The sequence below is a fragment of the Pelophylax lessonae genome (genome assembly GCF_965119305.1).
Source record: "Pelophylax lessonae genome assembly, chromosome: 1".
Classification (NCBI taxonomy): domain Eukaryota; kingdom Metazoa; phylum Chordata; class Amphibia; order Anura; family Ranidae; genus Pelophylax; species Pelophylax lessonae.
Genome location: NC_138768.1, coordinates 92852112 through 92864403, shown reverse-complemented (window position 1 = coordinate 92864403; position 12292 = coordinate 92852112). Strand labels below are relative to the sequence as shown.

Here is a 12292-nt window from a genome sequence, read left to right as displayed (position 1 = left end):
AGCTTTCCTTGGTATATGGGATTCTAAAATACTTGAGACAAACTTGATGTATGAGATTGGCTTGCACTTTTTTGTAAAAATTGGTAAACTAGTTAATGTGTGGGATACCAGATCTGTCTGGTGGGAGTTTGGGCTCTGCAAGGGAAATGCCCGTGCTAACTGTTTGAAAAAAAAAAGCTCAGGACCAGATGAGGTGCAAGGGGACCAGCTGTTGATGGGAGGTACTGTTCACTGCAATTAGGTTTGTTAGGCCATAGAGAGTCAAGCAGGTGTGTTACTTTACCTCCCTGAAGACCTGCCCAGGCCTTGCTATTGGCAAAGTTTAGGACTTAAAATCTTTGCAAACCAGCTGCAATGCTATAAAAAGGTTTATTTATTTCTGTTCTCTTTTCAGTATTACATCAGAGTTGTTACTAAAGGTCTTGGGTTGTAGATTTAATTTATCTTCTCTCTTCATAGACATTTGGAGACAGTTCCCTGACAGCAATAATCTAATGGCTATGGGTTCCCTTCAGACACACCAAAGGTAACAGCTGTTGGAAAACCTTGTGAAATCACTACTGATTTCCCCCTTATAAGTGGTGTCTGTAGCACACATCTCCATAGACCTAACACATTAAGGGAAGATGTGGCCAGCAGAGATGATTGCAAGCATTTTCTTCGTGTCACTGTAATAAAATATTTGTATTTTACAATTTGCAGTAGGACACAAGAGAATGGGATTTTCAGTCATGAGATTTTGAAAAGAGATATGTATACAGTAAAACCTTGGATTGAGAGTAACTTGGTTTGAGAGTGTTTTTTAAGACAAGCTAAATTTTTTTTATAAATTCTGACTTGATAAACAAGCGATGTCTTGATATACAATTAGCGTCATGTTACAACTGAGTTTAAAAGAAAAGAGAGGTGCCTCCAAGCGTAGCAATATGGTTACATTTAATGAAGGTTCAACTTTTAGCAACTCACATGGTTGATGATTTAAACAGGCACATCTAAGTATGCAGGCATCGGGGGTAAAGCTTTTCACATAGACCGTCCTCCACACTGCCATCAACGTCATCCCTTCCACACTGCGCTTCACGAGCGCTTCTAGCCTCACTTTCAGATCGCTCTACTGCAGGGTAGTCTTCCAGTTCACGACTACAGACTGACAGCGGTGAGAGCCTGCGGTAAGGAGGATAGTCTATGTAGACAGCTTTACCCCAGATGCCTGCATACTTAGATGTGCCTCTTTTAATCATCAACAATGTGAGTTGCTAAATGTTGTACCTTCAATAAATGTAATCATATTGCTACACTTTGAGGTACCTCTCTTCTCATTTATACGCTAAAGCTCCGGCTGGATTTTGTTTCCAATCCCCTTGTGGAGACTGCCATTTTGTGCATGTTGTAGTTAGTATTTTGAATTTTATACGATGGGGTAGGGGAAGCCAGTGAAGAGATTGGCAGAGAGGGGAAGCAGTCATGGATCGGTTAGTATAGTGTATTAATCTGGCAGCAGTATTCATGATAGACTGAAGGGGGGAATAGCCTGTGTAAAGGTAGGCCAGTGAGGAGGGAGTTGCAGTAGTCAAGACGGGAAATAACCAAAGAGTGAATAAGTTATATTGTGGTGTCGTTAGTTAGTTACACCCATTACCCTGGCATGTGTGGAAGGACCAATGGTATTGCCATTGATCTCAATGGTAAAGTTGTGTGGAGGGAATCGGGGAGGAGGAAATATTACAAGTTCAGTCTTAGAAAGGTTGCGTTTGAGGAAGTGGTATGACATCCATACTGATATGTCACTCAGTAAGTTTGTGATGCGTGATGAGATTGAGGCGGTGAGTTGAGGAGTCGAGAGATAGATCTGGGCGTCGTCAGCATAAAGGTGCTAACGGAAGCCGTGGGAGGTTATCAACTGGCCCAGGGAAGAGGTATAGAGAGAGAATAGAAGGGGCCCTAAGACAGAGTCTTGGGGTACCCCAACAGAAAGATTAAGAGGAGCATAGGAGATGTTGTTGTATGTGACACTAAAAGTGCATTATAGGTAGGAGGAGAACCAGGAAAAAGCAGAGTTGCGGAGGCCAATGGAGTGAAAATTATTGAGGAGGAGTGGGTGGTCAATTGTGTCAGAGGCCGCAGAAAGGTCTAAGGTCTAAGGTATAAGTATGGCGTATTAGCCATTGGGTTTAGCAGTTAGTAGGTCGTTGGTGAGTTTTAGTAGAGCAGTTTCTGTTGAATGTTGTGGACCGAAGCCGGACTGTAGGGGATCGAGAAGGTTGTTCCCAGTCAGGTAGCAACTCATATGGTTGTGGACAATTTGTTCAAGTATCTTGAAGACAAAAAGGAGCAGGGGAATTGGTCTTAAGTTTTCCAGACAGGTGGGGTCTAGTGAGGGTTTTTTAAGTATGGGGGTAACCAGTGTATGTTTGAGCGGCGAGGGAAAGGTGCCAGAAGAGAGGGAGAGGTTGAAGATGTGGATTAGAGAGTTTGGGATAGAGCAGGAGGGTGTTCACAGTAGTTGCAAGGGGACAGGTAGTGAGGTGGGCTGTGAAATGGAGTTTGGCAACTTCATCAGTGGTAACATTGTTGAAGAAGGCTCTAAAATAGCCGGCTCTCCTCTGGAACGTACTCCGGCCGCGGCCGCTGAGTATCTCAGCGAAGGGTGAGCCAGTCAGCTGGCTACATGGAGGGGGATGTAATTTCTTTTTGGCGGTTCTTGCTGGTGCTGGTCTGGGCACTTTTTGTTGTAAGCACAATTATTTGGGATTATTATTTGGCTTCAATAATAAAGAGGTGTTGCACTATCATCTGTTTTTTATTCCTTGCTTCCATATAAATCCTGGTTGCGGTGAGGAGAACTACGTGCTATTGGGGACTTGGCACCCATTAATTTCAAAGTTATTCAGGTCCTTGTGACCTAGGGCCTTTTAGCGAGCATTATAGTGTGTGATTTGGCCCATGAGGTGAAAGGTTTTTTCAAGATCTTTTCTACAGGCACGGTGTGGGTGATTGGGCAGATCATCTATAACCTTATACCTCAACTTACTTGCAGAGTGTGCCCTCCCCCCTTTTAAACAGCCAGCCACATTTCTCCTACAAGGTCTATCCTGCTGAGAGTCTTCCTTTGTTTAAAATTGTCTACATCTTGCTTTTTACAACTATACCTTTCCGTTACTGGATATGTAATTGTATTATACAGTAGCAATATTTAACACGTACTCCTATACCTGCATAACCCTTACTCCTCATCAAAAAATATGTGTGTTATACCCACCTGCCTATCTATCTATCTATCTATCTATCTATCTATCTATCTATCTATCTATCTATCTATCTATCTATCTATCTATCTATCTATCTATCTATCTATCTATCTATCTATCTATCTATCTATCTATCTATCTATCCTCCTCTGTCCTACCCCCCCCCCCCCTTTTCTATCACCTCTTCTCCTACCCCACTTCTCTACGCCCTTTTCTCTCTTCCTTCTCTCTCCTGCTTCTCTCCTGCTTGTCTCCCCTTGTTTTCTATTTGTTTTTGCTTTGCACGATTCATTGCCAAAACTGTCCTAGCCTCCACAGCTATTCCTACTAGCACTGTCAGCTCTGTGGTTTATACATATTAGATTTATTGTGCAGCGCCATATATTGATAGTTCATATTCGATTTATTGTGCAGTACCATATATTGTGAGCACACTTGTATATTCTTACTTGTACAACCTTTTTTTCTTATAACAATAAAGAAAAATTGAAAGTAAAACTCCAGCAAACAGGAGCTCAGAGAACTAGGAAGCTGTTCAGGCAACGCGGGCTGCACTGAGCATGTCTCATATAGGGAAGAAAACTGGGAGGCGGGCCAGGAAATGAAAGTGGGGAACGGAAATATAAGTCCACAACATAGTAGGTGACGTCCATAGGTAAGCACAGAAGTCAAACAACATATGTGAATGGAAAAACAGGCTCAGGAGAAGCACTGCAGCAAGGAGGTAAGAATTACGCAGGCAGGAAAACTACAGGCATGACACTTACATTTATATATTATTTATGTAAGATTAGTAATTTCAGCTATACCCAGGGCTTTTTTTCAGCGGGAACGCGAGGGAACACATTTCCGGCACCTCCAGAACTGAATGTATGTAATGGCAAGGGATGCTCAGGTGTGCTGGTGGGTCTGTTGATGCTGGCTGATAGGCAATCTATTGTTGCTGGAGGGGATCTATTTTTGCGGAGGATGGGGGTCTATAGTTGCTGGGGAGGTCTTCTGTTGCTCACGGGGGATTTGTTACTGGGGGGGTCTTATGTTACTGGTGGGTCAGTTGTTGCTGGGAGGGATTTATTGTTTAGGGAGAGGTCTTTGCCGCTTGCTGCTGGAGAGTCTATTGATGCTGGCTACTGGGTAATCTAGTATTGCTGGAGGGGACCTTATGCGCAGAGGATCTATTGTTGCTGGGGAAGTCTGTTGTTGGTGGTGGGGTATCTATTGTTGCTGGGGTGGGTCTTACGTTGTAGGGCATCAATCATTGCTGGGAGGGATCTACTGTTGAGGGAGGGGTCTAATGTTGCTGGCTGCTGGAGGGTCTATTGATGCTGGCTGTTGAAAGTCCATTGTTGCAGGGGTGGATCTATTGTCGCTGGGGTGTCCATTGTTTCTAGATCTATTATATTGCCTTTCTTGTTATTGTTAATTCTCTAAAAGGGGTGGTACTGGGAGGTGGGTAAGAGGTGAAACCAAGGAACGGTGTTCGGGGGTGGGTAGGGGACGGAGTCAAGGGGTGACTCAGAAGGGAGGAGTTCCTGCACCTATTCTCTGAGAAAAAAAGCCCTGGCTATACCACTTGATTGTTATTTTATAAAAGTCTTTTGCATGTCACAGGAAAACAAAGGGTTTCATGAGAATGGATGGGGGCCAGACAACATTTCAGATGTGTATGGAAGTATAACACCATTACCTGGTACCAGTGTACCTGCAAATAAATGTGATAGAACACTTCACTTATGTCTATGTGTCAACTATGTGCACTCCAGGCCCAAAGGCCTATGGCTTGTATGCAGTAGGTTACATGTATTACTAAAACAAAATTACTTTGAACATCTGAGCGCACAACTTAACGAGTACTCATTCCATTTGTTCCACTGCAGTATAGTTGTGGGAAATGTTTGTTCATCTTTTTTATAAGACATCTAATTGTGATATTTGGTAAGCAGATTTTTTTTTTATATTACTTTTCACGGTTGCTTCTGCCTCCCAAAGGAATAAAAATCACTGCCAAGTTCTGATTCACACCTGCTACTAAAATATGTTTTATTAGGTACTGAACACATAAAAGGAGATTACACATTAACTTAGATGACAAGCTTACTGTGCTTATATTGTATGGTTTAAATATATAGGATACAGCTTGCAGGCAATGCTTCTGTCAGAATAATGTGAAACAGTAGAAAAGTAAGGGGACTTTGGTACCATGATGGGCCACATACATCATTGAACTCTGAAGAGGTCCCACAATTAATTTAGGGATTCTCAGGACAATTAGTTACATTTAATCAATATGTTTTTGCTGAGTACCACAAACCTGGAAGCTGACTGATTTCTATGCAGAGCATCTTACAGTTTTAGTAAATCTTCTCCAATGAGAGAGAACAAATGTGACAGATTCCTGGCAGTTTGTACTAAATATTTAAATTCCAAGTCCAGCCAAAAGTTTGTAATAATTTTTGGATACAGTGAGGAAGCGTTAGTCCCGGTTCACACTACCGCTACTTGTCAGGCGACTGGTCAGACTGACAAGTCGCGGTCCATTCTATGCTACAGGAACCGTTCTAATAGGAATGACTCAAGTCGCTCTGACTTAGAAAATAGTTCCTGTACTACTTCGGGGCGACATCGGAGCGACTTGCATTGACTTCCATTATGTGAAGTCCGTGAAAGTCGCGCCGAAGTCGCGGTGCACGCGACTTCACAGGTCGCCCCCCGAAGTCGGATCGCCATAGTGTGAACCAACTCTTATAACCCAACAGGATTTTTTGGTTGTCCGTACTGCTGTTGAAAAGATTTCCCCTCAGTTGCTGTCAGGATGTACAGAAAACCTGCTCAACAAGGAAATGGCAAAAAACAAACATGTCCTACCCCTTTCCCATTCTCCTAAACAAAAATATGCATTTATTGTTTATGATCCTGATGTAGAGAATACCCTTACTTCCTTACCTGATGACAACACAAGATTTGAAGGGAAATCTCCCCAGAGGGGTCACAACAGAAATGAAACTTGGTTTATGTTCTGACTCCTCCCTGCTCTATCCAAAATTTAAAGAACAATTCCAAGTATGGATATTTTATATACTGTATAGTTACCTTAGGCAGCTACTTAGCATGTAACCCAGAAGCAAGCACTATGGTTACAGTGTCTACTTCGGTGATTTCAAGCTTCCAGTGACATCAGCCAGGTGTAGTATACACATAGTTCCACTGGACCGATGTAATTATTGTATGTTCAAAGTATCCATACTTCAAAATTCTCTTTGAAAAAAAGTTGTGCCTGGAATTAAGCTTTATACATGCCCTTCTTGAATAGCTGAAGGCCCAAATGTTACGCTGACCTGGGGCCTTGTTATATCTGCAGATTTGGATGCAATTGTATTTAACTTATATACATCATTGTATTCAGCATAAATAACACTGCCAGAGCCCTTGATAATGGAGTGGGGCTTTTGGATATGGGGGAGCATGTCCAGACTTGAACACTGTCACATGGTGGGAGCCATGATATCATCCCCTTGTCTAAGCCCCAACACCAGATGACACCTAAGCTTAAATTAGATGTACATGGCTACAATAATGGCAAACAGTGGCAAAGTGGTTAGCACTTCCACCTGCCAATAGTAGGGTTTGCAGTTTAAATCCCAACCACAGCACCATCTGTATAGAGTTTGCATTTCTCCCAACTTTTAGAGATGGGAACAAGAAACACCTATCAGCAAAAGTATGTAGACATAGGACATGCCCCCTTAAGGGAGAAATATACAGTATCTCACAAAAATGAGTACACCCCTCACATTTTTGTAAATATTTTATTATATCTTTTCATGTGACAACACTGAAGAAATGACACTTTGCTACAATGTAAAGTAGTGAGTGTACATTTTGTATAACAGTGTAAATGTGCTGTCCCCTCAAAATAACTCAACACACAGCCATTAATGTCTAAACAACTGGCAAGAGAAGTGAGTACGTCCTTAAGTGAAAATGTCCAAATTGGGCCCAAAGTGTCAATATTTTGTGTGGCCACCATTATTTTCCAGCACTGCCTTAACCCTCTTGGGCATGGAGTTCACCAGGGCTTTACAGGTTGCCACTGGAGTCCTCTTCCACTCCATCATGATGACATCACAGAGCTGGTGGATGTAAGAAACCTTCTGTTTGAGGATGCCCCACAGATGCTCAATAGGGTTTAGGTCTGAAGACATGTTTGGCCAGTCAATCACCTTTACCCTCAGCTTCTTTAGCAAGGCAGTGGTCGTCTTGGAGATGTGTTTGGGGTCGTTATCATGTTGGAATACTGCCCTGTGGCCCAGTCTCCGAAGGGAGGGGATCATGCTCTGCTTCAGTATGTCACAGTACATGTTGGCATTAATGGTTCCCTCAATGAACTGTAGCTCCCCAGTGCTGGCAACACTCATGCAGTCCCAGGCCATGACACTCCCACCACCATGCTTGACTGTAGGCAAGACACACTTGTCTTTGTACTCCTTACCTGGTTGCCGCCACACACACTTGACACCATCTGAACCAAATAAGTTTGTCTTGGTCTCATCAGACCACAGGACATGGTTCCCTAGTCTATTTGTCTTCAGCAAACTGTTTGTGGGCTTTCTTGTGAATCATCTTTAGAAGAGGCTTCCTTTTAGGACGACAGCAGACCAATTTGATGCAGTGTGCGGCGTATGGTTTGAGCACTGACAGGCTGACCCCCCACCCCTTCAATGGAATTTTTTTTGAAAGAACAGAGATGCAGTCACTGTTTCAGTATTCAGGCAGCCATGGGTGCTGCAGCTGTCGGAATATGTTAGCCGGTAGAGGAGACTCCTCCATCTATGCTGGTTTAGCGTGGATGGGGGAATTTACCCATTTCTTGGTGGGGGGGATCCTGTGGCATTAAAGCAGACAGCAAATTGTTATATTTGCTGTAAAAAGTTAAGCTATTTGATACCTTTTCCAGTGACCTGTCAAATAGGACCATGAAAATCTATCACAGTGCTTCTCTCTAGTCACAGAGTTAACCACTCTAGAACCGCTCACAGTAATACTACTGCGGCAGAGTGGTTCGTTATCGTCCAGCGACGTAGTATTAACGTCGTTGGACACTCCCCCTTCTGGGCGGCGCTTGCGCGCCGCCGGAGGCTCGCTCCCGCTGTTTTCATTCACAGCGGGAGTCGGGCCAGGGGAGGAGCAGCGGCGATCGCCGCTGCTCTTACCCGATCGTCGGGGATCGAGTCTGGAGATCCGCCCGCTGTGTGTAAACACAGCGGGCGGATCTCCATAGTGACAGGGAGTGACAGATCGGACTGTTCAGCATAGCTGGACATCCGATCTGTCCATGACTCACACAGTCACCTCCCCCCCTACACGTCAGTAAGCACCAGGCATACATTAACCCCTCCCTCTCCAATAAAATTAACCCCTTCCCTGCCAGTGTCATTTTTACAGTAACAGTGCATATTTATAGCACTGATTACTGCAGTAATGTCACTGGTACCCCCAAAAGTGTCAAAAATGTCAGTCAAGGGTCCGATCTGTCCGCCGCAATGTCGCAGTCCCGCAAAAAAAATCGCAGATCGCCGCCATTACGCGTTAAAAAAAAAAAAAACACAAAAAATGACAGAAATCTTTCCCTTTGTTAGTAAACGCAATAACTTTTGCGCAAACCAATCAAAATACGCTTATTGCGATTTTTTTTACCAAACATATGTAGCATAAAACAAATTGGCCAAAAATTTTTTAAAAAATTGGTTTTTACATCTTTTTTGGGGGGAATTTCATATAAAAAAATTTTAAAAATATTGTTATTTTTTCAAAATAAACGCTCTTTTTTTGTTTATAGCGCAAAAAGTAAAAATCGCACAGGTGATCAAATACCACCAAAAGAAAGCTCTGTTTGTGGGGAAAAAAGGACGTAAATTTCGTTTGGGTACGGCGTCGCACGACCGTGCAATTGTCAGTTGAAGTCGCACAGCGCCGAATCGCAAAAAGTGGCCTGGGCGGAAGACAGCAAAATCCTCCGGTGGTAAAGTGGTTAAACAATGCAAATAGCTGTCAAGTAAATATATTTTCACAAATACTGATGTGTTACCTGTAATCCTGTGGAAGATGATAGGGATGGGTTCTGTTGTAACTAACACATCTTCATCATTTTCTGAGCTTGAAACATATGTATTATCTGCAACAATAACAAAAAATGGCTTTAGATAACAGAAGCTTCTGGAAACATTTCAAGCAGAAGACAATTTTAACACATTGAAGAACTTTTACAACTGTAAGCTAAGCTTGTTGAAGATCTCCGCATAAATCAATAGAGCAGGTTTCCAATATAGGTTAACCTGTCATAAAACCTTTATGGACGCAGCCACTGTTTTCTTCTATCTATCTTTTTGACTGTGATGAGATATAACTCTCTGGCTTCGGTACAGACCAGAAAAAAAGTATGTCAGAAGCCCTGATCTACATATTTATTTCAAAGTTTGGAAGCCATTTTATCAAAATGACAATCGGAAAGCCTTTTTTTAGGAGTGGGAAGTGGAAAAAATTGAACAAGCTGCTGACAAGGCCTGACCTTATAATCACACAAAAAAAACAAAAACAAAAAAAAAACACGAAAGATTTGGTTCAGTTCTAGTTTATTCACATTGTTGTCAATCAAACCCTGATGAGGAGGGCATTCTGGGACACCAAAATGCTTTGGATACTTTTCAGGTTGCCCCTTAACTTTTATTGGATAAAGCTGTATCTGAACCTCTTAGCAGTGGGAGTGGTGCTTTCATTCATTTTTTTTTTTTTTTTTTTTTTTAGGAGAGTTCAGCAATGACAGACTTAACCTCCCTGGCAGTATGATTGTTTCCGATTTTAGGTGCTGAAAGCGGTACCATTATTTTGCATGTAATTCTTAAGAATGAGCAGCCCAAACCAACTATTTACATATGATTTTTTTTTTTTACTGTGCGTTCTTCTTTATAACATCTCGGGTATGATAAAGTTTGAAACACAAAAACATAAATTATAATATAATAAATAACTATAAATAAGTTAAAGTATATATATATATATATATATATATATATATATGTGTGTGTGTGTGTGTATATATATATATATATATATATATATATATATATATATATATATAAAGTACAGTAAAACTGCAGGAAAGGGCACTGGGGGGCAAACTAATGTTAATTTATTTTATTTTGTAATGTAATCCAGTAGGATTACAATATATCAGTGTGTTTGGTGTGTTTTACTTTTCAAATTTGCCACCGGTTCCACCCCCCTGCAAGCCTCACGTCGCAGGAGACGGAAGACGGGGCTCACAGCATCGGGCGGAAGATCCGGCCACCCTATACTGCAGGGACACATCGCGTGATCCCGGGGACAAGGTAAGTAACCTCTACAAGGATCCAGCGATGCTCCCTGGTGGTACCCCGAGTGTGGCTCGGGGTTACCGCTAATGGCACTAAACTCGGGTACACTCGGGAATACCGCTAAGGAGGTTAAAGTGGTTCTAAAGCCTAAACATTTTTTACCTTAATTCATTCCTTTCATTAAGGTATAAGTATCCCCTCTCACTTCTGGGTCTTGCTGGCATTGCTGGGGCTTCGGGAGCCATTGGCTCCTGCTGCTGTCAATCAAAGACAGTGATGAGAGAGCGGGGGCGGTGGCAAGTTCCGCTGTCTGTGTCAATGAACACAACAGCGGGTCTCAGGAGTGAGCACGCACAAGTGCCCCCATGGGAGAGGGCTTCCTATGGGGGCAATGAACATAGAGGAGAAGCCAGGAGCGCTGGCGGGGGACCTAAGAAGAGGAGATTGGGGGCCACTTTGTGCAATGTCTTTGCACAGAGCGCAAAGAGCAGGTAAGTATGACGTTTGTTATTTATTTATTTATTTTTTTAATTCCTTTTACAACCATTTTAAAGTGTATGTTGGGGCAAATGAAAAAAAAAACATATGCAGTACATTCTGTAATACACACACATTTCCCCATGTTTAAAGTGTTTGTTACCCCAACATTTCATATTCCTGCATGTGCCTGCTGTACCATGTACTTGTATGAGAAAGTAGCCTATTCTCTTTGTATTAATTCCTTTGTGTGAAATCCCTGGTGATCCTGCCAGTCCCTGTATTTTCCTATCAAAAATTAACCACACTAAACCTGAGAGCACACTGTGGTCAGTTCTCTAGCTGTACTGGGAACTCAGGCTGCTTTTCTCAAATGATCAGACTTGTTCTGACACACCCCACCTGCACAGCCTTTCACTGGGAAGCTCGGTGTACTGTTGCTTCTCCTCCCCCAGCTCTTATGCAGCTGAGAACAGAGGGAATGTCATCACTTTAAAAAAAAAAAGGAAAGGGGCGTGGCGACCGCCGAGCAAGATGGCCGCTTGACCGGGGAGCTCCAGCCAGTGTCCAGCTCTACACGGATCTACGGCCCTTTACAGCCATCCACTGACCTTTAGACTGCTGGAATCGTGCAGGGGAATTGCCGAGGTACGCCGCTACGATGACCAGAAGGAACAAGGGAGTCCCGCCGGTCCGAAAACTCTCCGAGTTCTTCGGGCCGCTGCCGCCTGGTCTCCGCCAACATGGCGGCGGAGACACTCGTCCATCCGGCCAGCCGCGTCCTCTACCGCCCGAGTCGCGGGTGAGTGACGTGACGTCGGCACGAACACAGGAGCTGACACAGATGCGGCTGGCGCGGTCCGCGGACTCCTCTCCCTCCACCCCATCAGCACAGAGCCCGGCGAAGTCTCGCCCCAGGAGGGACTCATTTCCACCTCTGGCGACTGCATCCATGGAGGTGAGCGATACTGATAATACACCTTGCACACCTTGGGCCTACTCCCCGCCACCGGACCCCTTTGCAAAGCTAGCCACTACCGGGCAACCAGTGTCTGACACAACCCTCAAAGAGATGCTGTCAATGTTGCATACATCCATGCAGGCAAATATCCAGGCGTCCATCTCCTATTGCCAGAGGGAACTGCATGGACTGGGGGACAGGGTCCACAACGTAGAAAACAGGATGGAGGAATTCAC

The 12292-nt window shown here is 43.5% G+C and overlaps 1 protein-coding gene across 2 annotated transcripts in view; it reads right to left on the bottom strand.

The window, feature by feature from the left end:
• The window catches only part of PARP8 (poly(ADP-ribose) polymerase family member 8), a 427949-nt gene that overhangs the window by 222583 nt on the left and 193074 nt on the right, over positions 1-12292 (bottom strand). For both annotated transcript variants that reach the window (XM_082252530.1, XM_082252529.1), the window contains exon 4: positions 9334-9420. In XM_082252530.1, the coding sequence (XP_082108656.1) occupies positions 9334-9420 (87 nt within the window). The remainder of the gene's footprint in view (positions 1-9333; positions 9421-12292) is intronic.